Below are 23,648 nucleotides of genomic sequence, written 5' to 3'. Positions count from 1 at the left end.
CAAGCCACCCTGAACCTCCTGAACATGAGGTTCAGCATTCCTGGTGCAAAGGAGTACAGCCTGGCTTATGGCCTAGGATGCTGAAGATGTGCAGTAAGAATTAAATCACAGACTGAGGCCCTGGCAGGGTTTCCAGGAGTTGAACAACGATGTATGGGGACTCTCAGAGTTAAGTCAATGACAGGTTCTACTAAAGAGTCTCTTTTCCTTTGTGCTCAATCTCTGTCTGTAAAATTAATGTTACTTATGGAGATGTTATGTGTGATTTTTACTTCTCTTTGAAAATCACTCCATTATAAAGCAGCAGCATATAGTATTTTTCCCTACTTACCAGAACAAGTACTCTGACAGTCCACATGGCATAAGAGAGGACACGTGCTGTGTATTCACATTTATTTATGCCCTTTGACTGTGTGTAAAATGGAATTTTACCTAGACCATATTATGAGCACTTGAATGAGAACTGGGAAATTATTAGTGTGTTTTTTCATTCCCAAGAATAACTATCAAAGTACAGCTCCTACACATTAGCACTTCCATTTCTGCCTCAAGCAGCTCAGTGAACAGAATTATTAGTGTAAACTTATGGTGGTTATTTAGCTGTACATCACTCTGTACATTGAGAGGAGAGAAGAAAATCCTAATGCTTCATGTACCAGCACTGGGGTGAATTTTACCAGGCATGTGACTGTATAATCCCATGGCTCTAAGAGCACATCGAGTCATCTGGGAAGTATTTGACATAGTCCTGCTTTTAGCTTTTGCATTTAGGAGAACACATATCAACAAGTAAAAACAAGACCTTATATTTGAAGTCAGTGTTGAGGACCAGATTCTCAACTGCTATAAATGTGACTCTGTTATTTTTATTACTATTATTTACCAGCAGAGAATCTAGTCAAGCTTAGGAAAGGTACTTATAAAATGACAGACTGCAAAAAAAAAACCAAAACACAGGCACAATTTTGCACACACGTATCAGACCCAGAATGGAAAATCTGGAGATTAAGCATGCAGACCTCAAAAAAATCCACTGCAAAACCAGCCACTGTGGACAATTGATAGCGATTTGAGAGACTGATTATGAGCCTGTTGTAGTTTAACTATATTGACTGGCACTCGTGTGAGAGTTGCTTTATTAAGCATAGTCATTTTGATCATTAATTTCAGCATGAAATGGTTTTTACAGAGGCTTTTGTGCATTAGCCTAAGCGATTCTTCACTAAAGAAAGAAATCAGTATGTCACTACGGTACTGGACATCTTTGAAGTTTGCAAAATTTAACTGCCCAGATGTTTCATGAAAGGCTTTCAATTCAGATAGTATTTTCAGCCTGGCTGCCTACCAGAAAATAAATACCCTTCAATTTTTCATGGAGCCAGGAGAGACTGAGAGAGTTTTTCTGCTCTTCCCTGCCCCCCCGCCTGGCTGCCAGTACCGAGGTGCCAGAGTGACACCGCGTGGCCAAGGGAGAGGCAACACAAACTTCAGGAATAATAAGAGAGTGTAACTTTTATACCAAATACACATCAGGACTTTACATGTCTTGTTGCAGTTCTTAAAAAATAATCTCTGCTACAGTTCCATTGTTTTTATTTTCATACGTTTATATATTAAGCCCCAAATACTAAAAAAGAAAATAAAATTTATTAATTACTGATCTAGGGAAAAGTACCAGATTTACACCTGGAGACTTAAAAAAATAATAATTACACTTTCCTGAAGTCTTTAAAATTTTATTTTACTATTCATGGTAATTTCTCTGACAATTCAAGAAAGACTTTTTTCCTTATAGAAACACAAAATAGTTTAAGCTTTCTCATCCATCTGCCAATTTTATGTGTTCTACACTGTTTTGGTTCCTCTTTTTATCCTTTTGCCTGTCACCAAAGGTTGCTGAGTAGCTTCCCAGGAATTCAGTAGTTCCAGTACACCTCAGGAAGAGATTCTGAGCTGGGTGAGGTAATAAATAGAAGTTGTAATTCCTCATCCTCAGATTATAGTTTTAAAAATCAAAAAATATCAAGACAAATCTAATAGAAGTGAACCCCTCTCCTTTCTGGCAGCCAGTGAGTTAACAGACATTTCAGAACAAATCTGGATTATGGGGAAACAAATTGACAGGTATCAGGCACATTTGTAATACAAGATATTACATGCTCAGAGCCCAGATCAAACACAGTTCAGCAAACAGCTGGGAAATATTTACACTCCTGTCCACAGCTGACATGGCAAAGGGCTGAAAGGGAGCACGGAAAGTCAGGACTTGCTCCCACTGAGTGAGTGCTGAGACAACACAAAAAAGGCTGAGATCCTGTGGGGAGCTACCAAAGATGACCCACCAAGAGGGACACTAAGAGACACGGTCTTTTCCCTGCTTCCTTGAACCAGCTAAACCCTTCCTGATCCCCACAGGGGTTGGAAGGCCTGCCAGGCCCCAGCAGGAAGCTGCTACAGCACGATCCAAACCTACAGGGGGAAAAGCACTGACCCTTTCATCCCGCCATGCCACCAATTGGGAGCATTTTAGAGCCCTCTTCTTGTATGAAAAAATCAAGGTGGGACCAACTCAGGTATTGGATAACCCTCCTCGTTGTCTCTAGTCCCTGTTGGAAGCAAGACATGCAGAGCCAGCCCTTGGCTAGGCTGTAATGTGCTTCCTCTAATCACTGTCAAGAAGAACAGCCTCAAAAAGGTCCATCTCTGATGCCTCATAAGGTAATAGATGAGAAAAGAGAGGAGAAAAATAGCACTGAAGGGTAGTTGGAGGGAATAGCAATGAGGAGTGTTAATGATACAGGCACAAAATCTCTCTTTTTTTACATAAAAAAACTCCACCCTCTCCTGAAAGGCCAATAATTGGCAGGAAAAGTGATAGTTAATGTGCCTTGTGCAAAGAAAAGCAGTAGGTGCAGAGCAAATGAGAAAGAGGACAGCTCTTTTAGCCCCACTTGGGTTAGAAGGGCCCATGGGCCTTGCTAAGCAAATCCAAGCTATCATGGCAAAAACATGTTCCTCAGGCCCAAGGATCCATGCTGGAAATTATTCAGATCCCAGGTTTTGGCTCTCAGTCAAACACATTGCCTCGCATTTGGTCAGGTATTTTGTGAGTTGTAGGCAGGGTTTTTTAAGAATTCAATAGGTTGCCACTTTAAATAGTTGGGGAAAATATTTTCTTAAACAACCCCCTCCGAGACTCTGGTCTAAACGCTCCAGAGGTCAGCAGAAAGGTTTTCACTAAATTCAAAGAACTGAATATAACTATTCCTGTAAAGCCACTAATCATCCCCCCAGGGCATAATGCCTGTCACTTTAGCAATTTGGAGAGACCAGCTCTCACCTCCAATTCTTCCATTAAGGTCAGCCAGCCACCTCTACTGGAGATATATGTTTGAGATCAGTCAATTAATCTGTTAGCAGCAGCATCAATAGCCTGCTATTGATTCAAACACAACAAGAATATATTGAAATAGCCAAGGCTGACGTAAAATACGCCCAACAACAGAGGAGAACACCCAGTACCCTGCTGACATTTACACACGAGGAGACAATGCTTTATACAGGAATACAGTGGGAACAAAATCAAAAGCCATTACCTGGAATGAGCCATTGACACAGCAGATGTAAACCAGAGCAGCTGGTGGTCAAAGCAATGGGCAATTCTTAGATTACTCCATAAATTGATGCAGCTTGTCAGAAAATAAGGCAAGGAGCTTGGTTGAGAATAAATAGTCAGGCTTAATGAAGTAGGGCCTGTATATCAGTGTTTCCTTATTCCCACTCAGGCTTTACAAACCTGATACAAAACAAAATCAAACAGAACCAGCAGTAGTGCTGTGCCTTTGTGCAGGGCTGTGGGCACCCAGGAGGAAATGGTGCTGTTCAAAACTGGCTGTTCAGAAGTAACCCCAGATACCAACATGGGAATGCTAGTAAGTTCCCTCTCAGTTGCTGCAGAAGTTTGATTTGCTGCTTAAAAATAATTTTAAGTGTAGCAAATGCAGCTGCAGTCTGACTAAATAGGTATCTTCTGACTCCAGCAGGTACATTTCCCATCTCTGGACAAATATAAAACTTACACCTACCCCACGCTTCAGCAGCCTGCTAGCACTTGGCAACTTAAAAAAAACCCAAACACCAAAACCCAGTTTGATCCTGTGTAAAATCCTATTTTTGTATACACAAAAGTTTTTCACCTACATTACATTTTAATGGGATGGAGGACAAGCAAGTGAAGTCAAGCACCAAGTTTATCATTTTCAGCTGAGGTTTACTTGGGCTCTAATAGAAAACAAGATACTGACCAGCCAGAGGCAATGCTGATGCAACATTACATTACAGAGCTTAATTTTGGACAAGGGCAGATTGCTTTTAAATAAAGTGATTCCAGCCCCAGCTCTTACAACATTCAGAAGAAATTTATTGACACCTATTGCAGTAGCTATGTCTGCTGATTATCACCCACAGTGGCTTAAATCCCCAAAGTGCAAGGCACACCCAGTTTTCACTGGAATAAAATTGAGTTTTAGGTGGCCAAAGCTTGAACATCAGAAACCTTCCACATGCTAGGTGCAGGCAGCAGGGCAGTTCCCAAGGGTAACGATGTTATTTTCCCTAAGGGAAGCCATTTGCCTCACTGATAACTTGGCCTCATTGATAACAGTGGAGCTGTGAGAGTGAGTCAGGTGTCTGGGTATGATATTCAGCACCTGATCTCACCTGAGACACAAATGGACAGCGCTGTGTGCCCCTGCCCCTCCCCTGTGCTAGGAGGAGCACTATAACAGCTCATTCAGAGCTGCAGGGATGTCACAGCAGCAGCTGTAACAGTGCCTGGCTAAACAAGATTGCAGACTTGGAGTAAGTTACTGTTTGAAAAGCCCTCCTTGGAAATCTTAGTACTTTGGCTGTTAGTTAAGATAGGCTAAAGCATTCCCCATATCACATGAAACTGAGACAGACACCAGTTACTTACAAAACAAAAATAAAGCTTTACCAGTACTACAAGCAACAAAGTACTTCATTTGCCCAGCTGAAGTCTGTTCCACACACAGAACCTTGTCTGTGCACTAGCTTCTGACTTTTAATGCAGTTACTGGCAGGTTCCCCTCTTGTTCTACACCACAGTAACCAATTAGCAGCAGCAGCAATTACAAATCTCTGGGCCTGTACAGCCCATATCAAGTTACTACATTCAAATGGAGATAAATTAGGTCCCTGCTTTGTCTCGAAACTGCATCCTTTCACTGGTGTTAACAGAAAGGAATCAGCCATCACCATCTTCCCCCCCCCACCCCACTTTCAATTAAGCAGCTTACCTGTGATTTCAAAAAACCTCTCCTCAGTGCTCTGCTACCACATGATTCCATTAAACCAAGTCTCCAGTATTTCTGGAGATTAAGCACTTTGCAGAGAACAGTGGTAACACCCCAAGTGGTATTTATCTCTCATCGTGCTGCTTGTTAACAAAAGCTAGGTCTAACACTAAAACTTTCAGCTACTGATGGACACAATAAGCATCTGGTGAACTGGATAGATGTCATGTCCACTGCTTTTAGTGCCAAGATTCAGCAGTTGTAGCACAGGACTCCTACAAACCCCAGTGTTAAGAGTTCATATTAATGCTTTCACACACCCAATTTAGAAATCTAAACACTTGCAATACTATTCCCCACTGTGCTGCAAGCCTTGGTCCCTAACCAGCAGGCAGAGGAGCACCACAGTGCCTAGAGCCAATAAAGCTTAGACCAGATGTACAGCCCATCCCTCCTGACATGTCTGAAAGCCAAGAATGGAGGTAGCAACTGGAAACTAACATACAATCAGTTATCAGTACACGCCTTCGAACTCTATTGGAACTTTTGACAACACTCAACTCTTCAGGTAAATGCCAGGGAGCTTTAAAGGGGAAGGCCTGTGTGGCATCTCAGTTTATGATTACAATTCCTAAGAGTTAACATTCCAACATCTGGGTAAATTCTTGGGCCTCCAAGATAACAAAAACACAGAGCAAGGGACTTTTCTCAAATCCTGATTTGTAGCTGCCTTCAAAAACTCAAACCCTAAAATCGGTTTGGCCATCTACACTTTTGTAAGTTGCAATCCATCAGCAGATCTCACAGTTGTTGTTCTTTGACACATCAGTTGCCATGCTCAAGTAAAATTGTAACTAACATTGCACTGAAACATCTCAAACTTGAGAATTTCCTGTCATAGCAGGAACAAACATTTAGAAGTTTGGGTTAGCAGCTTTTTTTTAGCCATTGGTACTGGTGGTACCTTACCAGTGCATTCCAAAGAAAACGCGAGTCCTGCAGAACAGCCATGGCCTGGAAATAAGTTCAGTCCTTCACAGGGGTTAAAGCTTTATTTATAGAAAGTTGACTGCATTAATTGCAGCAATATTTGCATTGTATTTGAACTCAGCACTAACAGGTTAATATTTACATTTAGATAACACTTAAACCAAAACCAAACTGAATACAGCCAGTCTTAAGAGCAAAAAGACAGACATACAAATTACAGACTTAAGAGTAAAATAATAATCACAATTACTTCCCTCCAGATTATTTAGTCCAAAGGCCTATTTCTTAATCAGATTAGCAGGAAGAGTGGATTTGTCCAAGTCATCAAAATATGGATGGTTCAAGGCCATTTTGCCAGAAATTCTTTTTGCAGGATCATAAATTAACATTTTCTGGAAGAAAAAAAAGAAACATTTACTTCCTCATGACATGTGAACTAAAATAATGTTAAATAGGTAGATATTTAACCATAGTATAATAGAAGTACCATAAAGACATTTCCCTCCTTTGTTCTGTGCTCTCCTAGCTGGAGAGATTATTTCCCCTACAAGTCAGTAGCAGTGCATAACATCTCAGAAAAGTGAAAAATCCCATTTACCCTCCTGTTCTGTAACCAAGCCCTTGCCTGTATCTGGGTACCTCATCCACTGAACTAAATCCAGAACCAGGAACCAAGCAGCAACAATTGTCTCAGCTTCTGAGGGAAATTAATAAGGTTTAGGCTGTTAGAGCCCTAAATGTTTACAAGGGCAAGTGGTCTTACACTTGTTTTGTTATTGACATTGAGAAAAATGATTTAAATTGCTTCTGCTCAGGTTGGTGAAGCACTTTACAATTAAAATAAAAGAATGATCACTCAGTTTCAAAATCCAAATTGGAAAGTAGACTACAAGCAGGTAGGACTGAAGAAAACTGAGTTAAAACTTGAGTCTCTTTGCAATAAAATATTTCAATTGAATACCTCAATAAAGGTGATAAGCAAAAAGAGTGAATGCCATAGCCATTAAAATAGCCCAGACCTTTATAGAACAGGAGGAAATTTGGTCATTTTTAGCCATTAAAAAAAAAAAAAAGTATTTACAGCTTATATCATACAAGGGGTCAAAAAAGGAATTAAGTATTCAGAAGTTTGCCACTAGACCTAAAACTAGCAAAGTCTTTTTATTTCTCCTTACTAAAGGACAGACCATTTCAAATACAGGAATCAGGATTCCACCAGCTGCCTCTTCCCTGTCTGCACAACAAATCTGTCTTCCAGAACAAAACTTAACCAGTATTACTCTGCCCAGTATTCAGTCTTGACATTTAACTGTCTTTACACTTCATTCTACAGGGAGTCTTTCAAGTTGATTTAAACCACTGAATCTGCATTTCTGAACTTCTGCCAAATGCAATGCTGCCTCTGGATTTAACCTTGCATGTCCAATTTTACCTTGTAGCAGGTTCCCATTACCTATATCCAGAACAGTGTTGTCTGGTTAATTCTGATATCAAAGGTCCTCTCAAAATTGACCTAAAGAGGGAAATTTCTCTGAAAAAGGAATGTTGTGACACTGAGACTACAGCACTGCAACTGACAGAGTAAGTAAAGGAAGCTTCTCTGAGGAGTCTGGAACATCAGTTTTTTCTGGAATCTACTGTCTTGATAATGCAACATTTTTGATGACAGCCATTAAGTGCTTTGAAATGCTGGCCATTAAGGTTACAAAGTTCTTAAATGTACAGCCTCACTCATGCAATTTGAATTACACATTTTTTTGTGTTAAGACATTTTCAAAGACAGCTCCTTTACATACTAATTCCATCTGCAATAGTCTATAGAAAAAAATTAACATTTTCACTGACATATCTGAGCTTGTGCTCTGGAATGAACTATTCAGTCTTGTTGCCTTTAAAGTTATATTACTGGTTTTAAAGGCTTAAAAGTGCTATAGGAAACAAAGGGATTCCAGTCAGGAATACCACTGTCACCAGGCACTAACAGGAAACTAAAATGGCAACATGGATTAAGTCAAAACTGTACAAGACTTTAGAGAATTTAACATGCTTTGAGACTAGAATTGTGTTAACACCATGAAGAACTAGTACTTTTTTTTTGCCTTTATTAGCAGCAGCTTCACACAGTGATGCCCCACCTAAGCACAGATGAGCCCTTGGCAGGTCCTTTTCATACAACTGTATCAACAAGATTCTCCTGCCCATTCCATTGATTTTAGTTTGTAAACACAGTCCATAACAATTCTATTTCAAACTGATTCAATAAAGATGATGTCAGTGGTCTTATTTCTGTAAGACAACTGTGCTGCAAGGTTCAGAGCTATCCAGGACAACTACAGCTTAACAAATGTTCAGGCTGTCAGTGTGAACTGGGGCTCTGTTCCACAAGAAAAACGGTGAGAAACTGTGACCATTTGAGCTTTTTGGGCAACACTGCTTCATTCAGAGTATTCTGCCATATTACCAATATGGGTAGTGAACTACTCAGTGACTGCTTACAGCCCTGAGCCACAGGTGCTGCTGTATAAGGGGTTCTGAAGTGTCACCTTGTCTTGAGACACACAGAGCACTCACCCCACGCCCCCAAATGTAGGGCTGCACTGTATAAATGCAGCTCTAGAACAGCCAAAGGACAACCAAGGTACAATTATTATACCTCAGGACATCAAAGAGCACACCTAAGATGTGACTTAAATTAGCCCACAGTGGCAGCATATGGACTGGAAGAGCACTAAATGGAAAAGCCTGATGAAGAGCTTCCCAATTAAAAGCCTGCTGTAGTAATTTAACTGCCTGGCAACAGAACTAAAGGAAACTCACACTAGACACAAGAAATACCAATTAAGAGTTAATACACCACAGCCAAAAACCTTTGACTCAAAATTTAAAGGCAACTGAGGCAGACACTACAGACAGACTTGAACTAAGTTTCTTGTCTCAGCTAATCAATACATTCAGCTGTTTCCATCCTTGTTTACTCAGTTAATTCATCATGAAAGTTTAACTAAGATGAATCCACCTAGATTAAACCACATGCTACCATAACAAACATTTCCAACTGGCTCAGCAGTCATACAGCCACATCACAATTGGTGCTGGCAGCAGGAAGGTGACAGCTACTTGATGGGCAGAAGCCTTCACTGAGACCTCTTTGTAAAGACACATCCTCACTTTCAAGCTGTGCCTGGTTTATTTTTACAAAAAAGCTGAGGCACAGTTGCTTCACATGAAGAATAGTCTGGTATTACTTGTGAAAGGAGTGAATGTCACACAAGGTGTTGTTTCTACAAGAATGAAGAGTCATACCACTGCTGATAGCTTGAGCAGCTCCATATTTTCCTGCTTGAGCAGCTCCATATTTTCCTTCTAGCCATGTCTCATTAGTACAGCTTTGTGTATTCTGGAGTATTTAAAACAAACCACTCAGTTTCTTAATCAGTAGTTTAAGACAGACTACTTACAGCCAGCAGATCAAGTCCATCTTTATCCAAGTTTTTGACATGTGTTTCAAGGCTGACAGGTTTCCATTTTGGGAATGTGTTTTTATAGTCCTGCAGGGATTCCACCTCAGGCCATACCTCGTTGTTGGGGGTCCCTAAAGCTCTGGGCAAGTGTAAGCAAAATATTAAGCAGTTTAGTCAGAAATGTTATGCACTATTACACTTTTAATTACACACAGCTGTTGTGTGGTGCCACACAGGCAGCAAGGAAAGGTGCAGCCCACCATACCTGAAGATTCTGAAGATCTGGTCAATCTCTGAATCCCCATGGAAAAGTGGCTTTTTAGTTGCCAACTCAGCAAATATGGTCCCTATGCTCCAGATATCTACAGGAGTAGAGTAACGAGCAGATCCCAGCAGCACCTCTGGAGACCTGTACCACAGTGTCACTACCTGTGGAACAAGGAAAGGTTAAGTTTGTGGAATCAGGTCCTTTAATTGACTGCAAGAACAATTGCTCATTCATTATTAAGCAGCATTGCATTTTTTGGTAAAAATAGCCAGTAATAGAAGTTTTAGTTTACTAAAAGTGTAATACTCATTTCAAACTTCATTTGTAGACAAACCAACTTCATTGCAGTAGCCTCTACTTCAAGAAAAGCAGATGCCTGCATGACTTCTTTAAGAGCAAGGATCCTTTGGCACCCAGCCACAAGCCTCCTCAAACTTGAGTGCTTTGCAAAGCAAAAACGCCTTTATGAGATAGTGAGCAACAAGTCTGAGTCCATCTGACTCACTGTGAGTGGGATTCATAAAATGCTTTGGAACCTTAGAGTAAAACCACCTTGAGTAAACCCTCAAAGAGGTGGAAAACTGTTTTGGAAAGCAAAACCTAACTTTTTCATAGTTTTGTTAACTTATGACTTGGAAATCTCCACGATTGTTTTCAGCTGTTTCATAACCAGTTTTCAGCAGGAAGCACATAAGCACTATCCAGACCACCAGAAGCACATCCCAACTCACTTCATGAGTGTAGACCCGCACTGGAATTCCAAAGGCCCGGGCCAGTCCAAAGTCTGCCAGTTTAATCACCCCCTTGTCATCTATCAGGAGATTCTGAGGTTTCAAGTCTCTGTGCAGAACTCTTCTTGAGTGGCAGAAGACAATACCTTGCAAAATTTGGTACAGATAACTCTAGAAAGGATGAGATAGGAGGAAAGAAGGGAAGGAGTTACTTTTAGTACATGTCAGGGTTCTGCAACACAAAGGTGTTCCCTTATATTAGCTCTCCCCACAGTAGAAGGAAATGGAGATCCAAAACATTGCAGATATTGAGTTAATATCAATCAAAAAGCCACACAAATTAATTCTCGAGACTAATTTAAGGCAGTTCAACCTCAGTAATTAAAAGATTTTTCAAGTTACATTTGAAAGCAAAACTCACATTCATCTTATTATCTACAGCTGCTTATTTAACCTTTTATTTCTCCTCAAGGAGTTAATTACACTGAAAGTAAGAGCTGCTTATGGCTTAGTAGGTCATCTTTAGATTAAATTCCCTCTGAAATTAAGGAATTGCCCTCATTACCTTAACACGTGAACGTTCCAAATACTGGCCAGATGGAATGCTATCCAAATACTTCTTGAGATCCATGGAAAGGAATTCAAACACGAGGTACAGTCTTGAATCCTGCATGAGAACATCCTGAAGACTAAAAATTGAGTATACCATTAATTCCACTGCAAAATGCACATACTCACAGTTACATTCCCTCTCTCAACAGGGATACAAGCTGACATTTCCAGGTTCCTATTATGGAAGTCTTAAAAGTCTTCAAACAACAGACTTAGTGAGTTAAACTGTCATCTGGAAAATCAAGTGTATCTGAAATAGTGTCAGACTGAGATAAAAGTCGATATGCTTCCTCTTAAATTTATGTTCCCCCATATCAGACACAGGAGTCTGAGGAAAAAAATACTGTTGCCTTTAAAAAAACCCCCACCTGTGGGTGTTGGTGCCTAGCTTGTCTTTGAAGCTGGCTTGTTACAGCACAGCCTGAATTACTAGGAGGGTTTAAGGGAATATTAATAGGAATCTAATAGACACAGCAGGATTTGCACACATTTTAAAGTATCATCTTCACCCTTATTAGAGTGTAGGGGTTCCTAAACCCAAGCATAAATAACTACATTGAGACACCACCTGGCTGGACTTGGCCAGTTTTAAGGCACATTAAAGATCAAGCATTTTGCTGCATTAAAGAGCAAGCATGTTGTGGGGAAGACAATAGCTGCAATCATTTTTACAGGTCATCACTGATGGAAGTTTCACTCCTAGCTCAGGTGTGCTAGCTCTGACAGCATCAAAACACGTCTAAACTCCTGCTACAGAACAGCAAGGAAGAACATCAGAACACTTAAGTCAAATGGTCTATTCCAAGGTGGCAAATAAACCTCTGAGACTGCCTGAAGTAACAGCTTCAGCCAGTTTTCATGGGATATGCTGCCTCCATTCTCACAAAAACCCCTCTGAAAATAATTTACGGAAATTCCTAAATTAATAAAAATTTGTTCCATTCCTAGAATGGAAAGAGGCAACATGAGGAAGGTTTAACTAGAAAACTGCAATATAGAATTGAACTATTTGCTGCAAAGCAGACACTATATTAAACAGAAAGGTCGCACCTCACTAGATGAGTGGAAAAATAATTTATGATTGATGGGGCCTAGTGCCCTTCCAAGAGTTTAGCTAAATACCAGTATATGCATACCAGACTATATTGGGATGATTCAGCTCTTTTAATAAAGAAATTTCTCGGATAGCAGTACTTGGAACACCTTCCTCCTCACTTTCTAGACGTATTTTCTTCATTGCAACCACTTGGCCTGTGGTTTTGTGACGACCTTTATACACAACACCATAGGTACCTGAACAAAAAGACAGTGAAACAAATATAGGAAGTACCAGCTTCAGGTACAAATAAGTTATTGCAAACATGAGCTGCTAACATAGGAAAAGTCTTTGCAAATGGAGTATTTTGTTTGATTACAAGCTACTACTTAACTGTGGCATTTAACTGAGCAATAGTTCTGTTTGTTTAAAGCATGCCACCCATGAAGTGTAGCATTTGTTAGGATGCTTAGAAGCCAAAGTGTGAAAGGTGAATATTTGAAAGATGTAGTTATAAAATCAGATACTGTTTGAGTTTCAAGTTGATTAACTTTCAGCCAAGATCATTATACATGGTTATGATTTTGCCATTGACACATCATATTAAAACATTGAAGGTTTAGCTGCAAATGGAAATAGTGCTCCTTCTGCAGTCTGAGATCCAGCTATCCATGGGTATGAGCTGTAGAAATACCTCTGGCATAATCCTCAGTGCAGGAGAGGGGCTAGCGCTGTGGGTCACAGCAGAAACTGAAACTGGAACCAATATTAAATCTCAAATCAATCCATTTTAATCATCAGTGTTCACAGAAGTAGAACACTCGAACCAAGTTAGGTAAGCCTTCTCTTTTTACCCTTCTTGAAGCATTAATCCCTCACATGAGGCCAAACTAGTTTATTTCAGAAAGATTCATGCACAAGGCTTTGGTTACAAAGTTTTGTTGCAAGATCCAAGCACACCTTTTGCTATTGCCTCAGAGTGCAATCTCAGAGCAATGTACTTCAAACTTTCAAGTCTACATAAGGCTAGAGCTTTCTGTAGTGTGTTATAAAAACCACTGACTCCTACAGTTAACACAGGCTGGATTTCCAGTCAAAGGGAGGCTGTGACTAACATCTGCATCGAAGCCATCTTCTTAGTGCCTCAATGTAAAGTAATTGTTAAAATTCACTTTTCCACAGAGGCTTCCAATCTGTGCTTTCCCTTGACACCCGCACTGCCCGTATGGAACCAGAGCACAACAATCCAGAAAATACTACTCCCTACCAGCAGCTCCATGCAAAACCACACATTGCACAGATTATGGGGCAACTGGTGAGTTCATACACACAGTAATAGTGGACTTTCCTAAACTATAAACTGGCTTCAAGACACAGAACATATTTTTTCTCCCTTTTGGAGGAATGTTACACCATTAGCCATCAAAATGAAGGCAGACACTTTTCAACACTGGTCAGTTTTTTAAAAAGACCATGTCACTTTCAAAATAAGGACAGGCTGAAAGCTTTTACAGATATAGGTAACTACCACAGTAAGCCACAGGCTTATTTAGCCACTTGGTTGGATCTCAGTGGTTCCTGTAACAGGCAGAGTGCATAGAGCTTCTGGGACACTTCATACCTCAAACTCTGGAGCATTTAAAAGCTCACTGTTCCCCCTACTTACCTTCCCCAATCTTCTCTATTTTAGTGTAATCATCCATTGCTGTGGCTGTCCCTGAAATGGACAGGAAAAAAGTAACAGGAAGTGAGGGCGAACAGTTGCTGTCCTGAACACAGACAAATCACTGAACCTATGCCAGGCCTTTAGAAGTGAGTTGTGCTTCACATAATTAAGACATAATGTGAAACACTTAACTGTTCTCCTCAACAAAAACACAGTATACATTTATTCAGAATTCCAGCTAGAAAAACTACACCCCAAAGTACGAGGGATTCCAAGGAAAAAAAAATTTAAAAATCTTTGAAGGAAGCTTCTCCAGGGAACTGAAAAAAGCGTAGCCTACTCATCACTTTTACCTAGCCACTCACTCAATGAGCTAGAAACAGATAGGAATCCCACTGTGTAAGAATCCGGGGACTGGGTGCTAGCCGTGCCAGGGCACACCGGCCCAGGGTGCACGGGTGAGTGCCCCGCACAGCCCGCGGAGGCAGCAGCCAGGGCTGGCACTCCACACCTCCCCTGCTCCTCCGGACCGGCACCAGCCTCGGGGGGTTCCGGACACCGAGCGGATCCGCGTTACCTACGGCTCCAAGAGGCTGCCAGCTCCGGCCAGGGCGGGCAGCGCCCGCTCGCCGCGCAGGCCCCGCTCGGTGCGGCCCAACCCCTGTCCCGCTCCCGCGGGCCCGGGGCGCTCCCCCGCTCCCTTCCCGGCTCTCCGGGGCGCTCCCCCGCTCCCCGCCGCAGACCGGGAGGGGCCGGGCGGCCACGCTGTGCCCCCGGCTGGGGAGCGGGACCCCGCCCGGGCTCGGGAACGCGCCCCCCTCTGCCCGGCTCCCCCCTGCCCCTCACGCGGCCGCGCGCACCAACGGCCCCTCCGCGCGCCGCTCACCTGCGGAGCCGCCGCCGCCGCACAGGCACGTCCGCAGCGCCGCGCGGGCGGGGGCGGGGCCGCCGCGCATTCGAACCGTCCGCCCGCCGCGCTCCGCCAATGGCGCCGCGCCGGGCCCGTTCAAAGCGGCCAATCAGCGCGCTCCGCGCCAACGCGAGGCCCGAACGGCGGCTTGCGGCGCCGCGAGGGGGCAACATACAGAAATGCTGCGCGGCCGGGCACGGCAAGCTGAGGATGTGCCGGGCGTCCCCTTGGTTCGTGGACGGCGCGAGGGGAGGCAGTGTCGCGGCGCGGGCGGGTGGTGCCGGGCTCCCAAGGCCGGTGCCACGGGGGCGCTGGGACGGCACCGCTGGGCGGACTGGTCACGGCCCCAGAATCACGGCATGGGGCAGGCTGCAAGGGACACCCGTGGGTCACCTGGTCCCACCTCCCCGCTCATGCAGGGCCGTCCCAGAGCACATGGCACGGGTTCGCGTCCAGACGGTTCTGGAATGTCTCCAGCGAATAAGACCTGTCTAGTGCGCGGTCACCGCATAGTGAAGTTCCTCCTGGTGCTCTGGTGGAACTCCTGGGCATCAGTTCCTTCCCATTCCTCTTGTGCCATTGCTGGTCCCAAGGAGCAGCGCCTGGTCCCTGCTCTGAGCAGACAGGGATGATGTTGCCTCTCAGCTGTCTGCTCCAGGCTGAACAGCCCCAGCTTCCTCAGCCTTCCCTCCTCAGAGAGATGCTCCAGTTGCTTGATCAACTTTAAATCACTGGACACTGGGTACCGCTGGAATAACACTTTGGGCTGTTGGCATGGTTTGGAAAGTATCATCGTGTTTGGACCAGGCTAGGCTCTGGCTGCAGCTGCTCCTTTTAGTCAAGTCTGTTAGATTTGGATGCCGTGGCCCGCCAGAGCATAAATTCATTATTTCAGGCTGCACGGGTGCTGATCTGGGAAATGCTGCTGTGGCCTTGGGAGCTGCTTTTAAAGCATATGCATTAATAAAAGGTCATTGGGTAACTTAATTCCCCAGAAGCTGGGACATGTGTCTGTAGGAAAATTAAAGTTCTGTATCCCTACTTCCAGATTAAGAAAGATTAGTCCCTGTACTATTCCAGCTGCTAAAAGAAGGGTCGGGGACATAATTAAGAGGGGCACCTGTGGGCCCTGCTCAGCGAGTCCCCTGCCAGCTGCGACCTCTCTCCAGCAGTACCCAGGAAAGTGGTACTACAGTACACATGGATTAGCAAAAAGCCGGGAAAAATACTACTCCAAACAAATTTTCTTACCGAAATGCTAAATAGATTAGTGAAGGTCCCGTGTTTCTAGTTTTACAAGTCTTTCCCCTGCAGGACAGTTCCGCTGTGCATTCTGTGATGCTGCTGACCCACTCTGGTACCTGTTTCCCATCGGCACCGACACTCCTGGACCGGCAGCTCCTGTGCAAACCTACAGTTCCTGCAGGGGTGTGCCGCAGGCACCACTGCGCACCGCTGGTGTTACTGCTTTTCTTAATTACTTCATTGCACTGGTTTACAACATTCTTGAAGAACGGCTTTGCTGTTTGTCTTAAATGTAAGCAGGGCAGGCTGCTGCGAACAAAAACGTCCAGCTTCTCCCTTAAAGCATTTCTTTGGGAGGGTGATTCCAGGAGGCAGGACTGTTTATGGTACACTTCCTCCTTCTCATCCCTGCCCCATGGCAAAGGCGAGAGGCAGCTCGTCCCGCTCCTCCCCCCGAGTGCGTTTCAGGGGTAAAGCCCCCGCACTTTCCCCTCCCTCCTGGGGAATTTTTGCAGCAGGTGGTGCGCATGCTTGCGGATCTCTGTTTACTTTGAATCCTGTATTCCCACCACTTGCTGGGAATTTACCTGCCTAGAACGAGGCTTCTGTATATCCGGGAAACTCAGTATGGGAACACGGCCTCACATCTTCTGCGGTTATTCACAGGAAAAGAGCCTGATGTGCTCTGCCCTGCACCGTGGCAGAGAATTTCTGTGCTCTGTGTGTGTAACAAGTCCAAAGCAGCCAGGACAGTCTGGGCACAGCAATGCACATGGATCAGCTGCACAGCTCAGGTAGAGTGTGGGACACATCCCTCAGGCCTGGATCTGCACCAGCAGCACTATCAGTGTGTTCTGTGGCTTTGGGGGAATTGCTTCCTATAGCCAGCGGGGGCTGGAGCTACTACTGCTGGACTAGTCCTTGTCCAAGAACCTTAGGAAGGTGGCCAAATTCCATCTTTTCCTTCAGAGAAAAAGAAAACATGTCTTGGAAGTCCTAGACATATGCTAACCTTAGTTAATTTACAGGGGTTGGTGGTCTTGCAGTATCATAAATATTCAGCACTATAAATTAATATAAGTTATATTAAAATATATAGGGATTATGTATAAAATATACTGTGTCTGAAAGTACTGAATACACTGATCTGAATATCCTTGAAAGTGAGATCTTTTTTTCTAGCTTTAGTTTATACGCACACAAGTATTTCTTAGCTGTGCTCTGACTGTCCTTCCTGCTGGACACTAACCATTCATTCTCAGAGTGCTCGCTGAATTTTCAAATTCTTTGAGAAGACATCTTTTTCCATACATCCCATTGTGTCATGGGCTTTCAGTGGGGAAGACCACGAGGCACCAGAAGGAAAGCTGGTTGAAGAACAGCTCTCTCTTGCGAAGGACCCCCACTTGTTTCACATGTGGGGAGACTTCTCCATGAGCCAGCAGCACACAGCGCTGTGATCGGCTTGAGGTGGTTGGTCATCCCCTTGGTCAGCACCTCAGGTGACAACTTTAGCCTTTTCTGATACCTTTAGAAAAGGTCTGGGAGGTGGATGGCTTTGAGATCTGTCTGATTGCTGCTGCACTCGAAGCCCAGCATCACTGCCCCTGCCTTTGTGTCAGCTCCTGTGGCTCTGCCTCAGTTCCCAGGCTGTGCTGGCTTCATCAGGTGAGCAGCTCAGGGACATTATTTTGCTGTGGTCTCCGTGTTGGGTGGACTGGTGGCCGTGCCAACACCTCAGAGCAATGCAGAGTGCTGTTGTGTGCAGTGGTGTCCTCCAGGAGTAGCGGAGGCCGCCTTGCCCTCAGCCTGTGGCCCTCTCTTTGAGCTCCAGCTGCCTTGCTTAGGAGGCCGAGTGCATGGAAGCATAGACTCGACGTGGCATTAATTTGTCAAACACCAGTCTGACAGTTCTGCTTACCTTGCGTTTTCCTCCCTCTCGCTGTTGTCTGCATGTCCTTAGGATATAAATCACGTCTCCTTTCTGACTGGATAGTGCTTATCTCGGTTGATCATTGCTTTGGACATGGCAGGAGCTAATGATGCTGCTTGAGACAAGCAATACAACTGTATTTGCAGTGACTTTTGTGTTTGAAGGGGTTTACTGTTCTGCTTGAAGGAACAGCAGCAGTGAGCGTGCTGACAACTGAGTCACAGATAGACGCACGTGGGAATCCCTAGGACTGCTGCTCCCCTTTACAGCAAAACATGGATCATCCAAGTGCAGAATCGAGGGAAACCTCCAAGGAAAACAGCAAAGGAATCTAGGTCTACCTTGACAACACAATGTTAATTATATTTTGTTTATATAAATGACCAAGGGGCACATATATTAAAACCTCTTTGGCATCTCAGACTTCCACTTGCCTGAACTGCAGCACTGTTTGTGCAAGGCACACGGGATCAGAGCAACAATGCCGAGCTCGGATTATGGCATTACAGTTGTATTCATGGCTGAGAACCCAGTGTAATGCTCTGAACAACTTCTTCTCTGCTGAGCAGAGGGCAGCTGCAAGAGTCAATATCATCTTGTCTTCCGTATATTAATCATATTCTCCTCAGCAATAACATCACTGTAAGGAAGAAAAGAAGTGTATTCTGTCTTTTACATAATGATGGGACTAACAAAGGTCAACTGGTTTGTGAATACTAATGAGGGTATCTCAAATAGGTTGTGTCCACTGTGCTCGAAAGCAGATAAATAGAAACATTGATTGACTTATTTTAACATTTATTAGAACTCAAAGATAATTTTGTTAACATGACAAATGCAAAAGTACAGTAAGAGAGATGTACTAGCACTTAGGAATGCAAGATAGTATTAGAGGGATAATATCTCTAATGCATATTTCAGGTGATACATTTAACCTGATAAATCTCATTATGCAGGACAGTTCCTACTATCATGAAACATGGATAACTTCTCTGCTGCTCTCATTTGGCCGTTAGTGTTTTGATAGGATGCCAGAAGACAAAAAGCTCCTGAGAAGTGTTTGAAAATAAAAGGATGGAAGCTGCTTAGAAAAAAAGAATTAAATTGTCAATGTCTCCTTAAAGCATTAATATAAATATTTTAAATGCACTTAAAGTATTTGAATTTAGGTTCAAATTATTTTTAAGGGGTTTTTTTGTAACAAGCACAAAATCACTTTACCTGAAAATCCCGAATATTGATATGATTGCAATAATGAACATATCATAAACCATTCCTTCATTTCAAATTCCTTCGAATTTCAAACAAGGAGATATTGTAGATAGAAGGAGCTGTCACTGGTTATTCATGGGTTTGTACCTTCCTGGAGAAAAACTTAGCTGAAAATCATGGAAATGAACATCTCAGCACACAAAGAGGACTGAGGGGAGAGTGTGGTGTGTGGGGACCTTGTGGACAGGGGTGCGCAGAGTCCCTGCTGAGCTTATTGGGGTGGCTTCCAGGGGCTGAAATGTGTGACTGCTGGACTGAAATCTTCCCCCAGCTCTGACTTCGCCAAACTCCTTTCCCACAGCAGGGAATGCTTTGCTGTCACTGTGGATCTGCCTTCATCGTGGGACACACAGCTGGTTTCATATATACCTCTAGAGAAATACTTATGAACATCCAACCTGGATTTTCTTTTCATAATTGTAATTCAATGAGAAAGGTGAACAGCATATATGTATCAAACCTGGGGGCAGAGGAAAAAAAAGGTGCGTTTTGTTTCTTTGGAGCATCTGGGCAAAAAGCCAGGCTCCACCAAAGTCTTTGGCAAAACTCCCATTAACTTCAGTTGGGCAAAGCTTTCCCTCTTGACCCCAGGTCACCTGGCTGGTTCCTGATTTTAGTTTTTGCATTTCACTTAGCTTACAATTCAAGAATTAAAATGGCAGAACCCAATAAACCATGTTTAACTTATGTTTGGGTGCATGAGAGCAGGGGAGGTGCAGTCAGGCTCACATTTGGAGCTCCCTCAGCCTGGATGCAGGCAAGCAGTGCCTGGTGGCTGGAAGGGGCTGGTTTTGAGGTAGGTGTGGCGGCCTGGATAGCAGCACACCCCTGCAGGGAACAAGGCAACCACAAACCCCATTCCCCGAGGCTCTGCACAAATGTCAGGCCCTGTCTGCGGCAGCAGTGTAACTCAATCAGCAACATTCCTCACTTGGAGACAGTTACATTAAAAATCTCTTTCCTTGAATGGCTGTTTCATACTTCTTTTTTTCCAATTTACCTCAGGTTTTATCTGTTTATCCTTTTTTCATCTTACAACAACCACCCGCTACTTTGCTCGGTCAGATCAAATGCACTGCAACAGCACATTTAAATTCCAAACCTCTGTCAGGAAGCCTGACCTGAAACCTCTCCTGAAGTAAGGGAAGTTAACTTTTCCTTCCCTCCAGGTATCATTCCAGCTGCCAAAAAAAAAAAAAGCCATACTCTTCCAGGTGGGAGTGTAGATGAGACAAGTGAGGTTTCTAAGCCTGTGGAAATACAATCTGGATTTACATGTACACATCACACTTGACTTTGTTTAAATATTCCTCCTCCTAGCAATTGTAAAAGTAGACTTAAAAACCACTTTTCATTTCAAGTAAAACCATTTTTTTTCCTTAAGGTGTTATTTTCTTTTTCAGTCTGCAAATCCCATTTAAGTCTCTCTAACTGTCCTTCCCAAAGAGCGATGGAAGATGGTATGCAGTGATGGTGTGGTACATGAGCTGTATAAAACCAGTGTGTAACCCAGCCACAGAACTGCTAATTGCCACTGCCCATCAGTGAATGTGACCAGCCTTGCTTCATGCCTGCTTTAGCCAACAGGGAGCTTGTGATCCTTTCCCCCCGCCCCAGTCTCCTCTGGCTCCCAGTTCTCCGAGTGGGTTGAGGAAATGAGTCACATCCAAAATAAGAGGGATAAAAACATTCTGTGGAATTACCTTCTCCATGTGAGACACAGCCAAGGTCTTTGGTTAAATATTTTTATTTGGCTCTGTATATAAAGAAAAAAGTTTACACATGAGAGAGAGAGTGACAAGCAATTAGTTACACAATATCCAAAGATGTATAAACACCTATAGTCAGTTTATACAGCTGGGTGCGTGTTTCGTAAATTGCACCTACAGCACCAACGCCCACGGTAGGAAAACTAACTGGATGATAGTGTTATCACCAATATTTCTTGGTAAATTAGTGCTTACTACCATTTGTTGTGTTTCACCACTACTAATGGGTAAATCAAGTTCTAATTAAAACAGGAAAATGGGTTGATGCACCAGGACAACCTTGTGAGAAGTAATGATAAGATAAAGTAATTTAAGTCAAAACTAATTGCTTTTACAATACTTTCACAATTTTATGCTGTGATAAAGCACATTTTAATGAGATTGATTAAGACATTTTTTAAAACTAAGAAAAAGTACAAGCAGAACTAACCGCTGGTTTGATCACCGCTGGATCTCACCTGTGAGGTTTGTACAGCCCTCAGCTTGGGCTGGGGTGGGGGGGGGAAACCAGGACTAACCCAGTCAGGCTCAAGCGCGTTCTGAGGGAGTATCAGCTAATCCTTATCCACAGGCGCAGCTCCCGATGGCCATTCTCCCGCCGCCGCTCAGGTGCGAGCGGTTTCGCATTTGCATTGCAGTGAATACACTACACCTGTGGCACTCCTGAGGGAAAACCAGCGAGAGCTGCGGTACGGAGCTCATCAGCGCCCAGCGCGCGGATCTGGTTGGCTTTGGAGTTTTGTTTAACAAAGTTCAGCTGAGCTTTCCCCCCCGCACCCCGAGGGCGCTCGGCGGGCAGAGCGGAGCCCGCCGTCTCCAGGTGAGCCGCGGTGCAGGTGCGGGCGGCTGAGGGGGAGCCCCCGGCAGCGGCCACTCTCCCGCTTTCCCAGCGGGGCGGACCTCGGGGCGCTGCCCCCGCCCTGTGGCACCTCCGGCGCGGCCGGCCCCAGGCACGGGGCGGGACGGGACGGGGCGGCGGTCCCGGAGCCAGCGCGCCCGCCCCCCGTGCCCTGCCCGCCGCGGGAGGAGAGCACAGCGGGGGCGGCAGCGCGGGCAGGACGGCCCGGCGCTGGGGTGAGCCCGGGGCGGCCGGGCGAGGTGAGGAGCGCAGCCTGGGAGCGCTGCAACATGGCCTCCTCCTCCTCCTGCTCCTTCCCCTCGCGTCCCGCGGCACGGGGCGGCAGGGACCAGGTGAGCGCACAGCCCTCGGGCGGGGTGAGGGCGGGGCGTGCGGCACCCGCGGCTCTTTCTGCTTTTCCTTCTCTTCCCTCCCTCCGCCTCCTCCTCCCTCTGCGGGGCAGCGCGGGGCGAGCGCCCGGCGGCTGCGAGCGGCGGGTCCGGCGGGAGGGGAGCGGGCTGTGCCCAGGTGCGAGGCTGGAGCCGGGAGCGCCGCGCTGCTCTGCCTCTGCCGGGGCAAGCGGCGGCCAGAACGTCTCGCAAAACACCACGGCACCCCGCGTCAGTGCCCCCGCTCTGCGGGGAATGCGGCGCTTCGGGGCGCAGGTGTGTTGCGTGTGCTTTGCGTCTCTGCCTTGCTCGTGTTTCACGCCTCTGTCATGTGGCAGCGATGTACTTGTGGGGCAGAGGCTGAAACCTGCCCAGATAAGGGCTGGAGGCTCCCCTATCCCTGCCTGGCTCCGCACCCAGCTGTGTGTGGGTTGCTGTAGGGGATGGTGAGGGCTGCCTCACACCCGGGCACCTGGGGGCTGCGCAGGGGCATCCGCATCAAGCCACCGTCAGCGTTGCTGCAGGGCAGGTAAAGAGAAGGGGCTGTTGAAGGCTTCATTTCACCGTGGCACAAGCGGCCACAGGAATTGTTTTTCTCCCTGGCCCTCCCTCCTCCGCAGGGGTTAGACCCAGGCCACAGGGTCAGGTGAAGGAGCTTTGCTGCTGTGCTCCTCCAGGTATTCGATGTGATCACTCTCTGTTTATTGCTCTCATAAGTGCTGCCTCGTGTTGTGGGTGAGTGGACTGGTCCCATATTCTTCCTGATGAACACAAATGGCATAATCCATTTTAACTGTGAAGGCTAGTGTTCTCAGGGCAAAGAAAGAGCACATTCTGGCTTCTTACACAATGCCTGACTGGCGAAATGACACTTCTCCCAGTAGAAGTAAGTTTAGTGAAAAGGGATTGGGAAAGTATGATAACTGAATTATCTCTCACCCCCCCCCCTTTTTTTTTTTTTTTTTGGGCTATATGCCCAGAACTCCTGAAACTAAAACTGAAAACTTTCAAGATTAAAGCTATAATTAATCAAGGCTGAATAAGCTTTATTCTTTCTTTTTTTTTTTCCCCCCTAAAGTTGGTATCTTTTGAATCATTAGACTTTCCTGCTTTTAACACTGCTTTTGCTACTACTTGAAGCGCTTAACTGGACACAGAAAATGGAATATTATCTCTTCTACTGTAGATTGTTATGGTTTCTCATGTTTCCCCC

At 44.8% G+C, this 23,648-nt stretch overlaps 2 protein-coding genes across 4 annotated transcripts in view; one reads left to right on the top strand and one right to left on the bottom strand.

Annotated features, from left to right (window-relative positions):
• Nucleotides 1-6,336: 6,336 nt before the first annotated feature.
• CDK1 (cyclin dependent kinase 1) lies at nucleotides 6,337-15,021 on the bottom strand. 3 transcript variants are annotated; one of them, XM_039554361.1, is made up of 8 exons: nucleotides 14,966-15,021; nucleotides 14,080-14,130; nucleotides 12,514-12,670; nucleotides 11,331-11,454; nucleotides 10,766-10,936; nucleotides 10,032-10,195; nucleotides 9,764-9,905; nucleotides 6,337-6,697 (listed from the first exon to the last, which is right to left on the bottom strand). In XM_039554361.1, exons 2-8 carry the CDS (start codon nucleotides 14,114-14,116, stop codon nucleotides 6,584-6,586), a joined length of 909 nt encoding a protein of 302 aa, XP_039410295.1. In that variant the 5' UTR covers nucleotides 14,117-14,130; nucleotides 14,966-15,021; the 3' UTR covers nucleotides 6,337-6,583. The 3 variants fall into 3 exon arrangements, with proteins under 3 accessions (XP_039410295.1, XP_039410297.1, XP_039410296.1); XM_039554363.1 differs by lacking the exon at nucleotides 14,966-15,021 and adding an exon at nucleotides 14,940-14,954; XM_039554362.1 differs by lacking the exon at nucleotides 14,966-15,021 and adding an exon at nucleotides 14,657-14,678.
• A 7,234-nt stretch (nucleotides 15,022-22,255) lies between these two features.
• The window catches only part of ANK3 (ankyrin 3), a 345,732-nt gene continuing 344,339 nt past the window's right edge, over nucleotides 22,256-23,648 (top strand). Inside the window, exon 1 of the mRNA XM_039554380.1 lies at nucleotides 22,256-22,399. Coding sequence (XP_039410314.1) covers nucleotides 22,337-22,399 — 63 coding nt within the window. The 5' untranslated portion in view covers nucleotides 22,256-22,336. The remainder of the gene's footprint in view (nucleotides 22,400-23,648) is intronic.

The sequence above is a fragment of the Corvus cornix genome, chromosome 6 (genome assembly GCF_000738735.6).
Source record: "Corvus cornix cornix isolate S_Up_H32 chromosome 6, ASM73873v5, whole genome shotgun sequence".
NCBI classification, from domain to species: Eukaryota; Metazoa; Chordata; class Aves; order Passeriformes; family Corvidae; genus Corvus; species Corvus cornix.
Note: the sequence above shows the minus strand (reverse complement) of the source record. Positions and strands in the feature narration are given on the sequence as shown.

Excerpts from the sequence above, each read along its gene's own strand:
- CDK1 (XM_039554361.1), bottom strand. The coding sequence starts at position 14,116 with ATGGATGATTACACTAAAATAGAGAAGATTGGGGAAG. Across the intron at positions 10,937-11,330 it reads TGGAACGTTCACGTGTTAAG|AGTTATCTGTACCAAATTTT; the intron begins GTAATGAGGGCA and ends CATCCTTTCTAG. Across the intron at positions 6,698-9,763 it reads ATGGACTTGATCTGCTGGCT|AAAATGTTAATTTATGATCC; the intron begins GTAAGTAGTCTG and ends TTTTTCTTCCAG.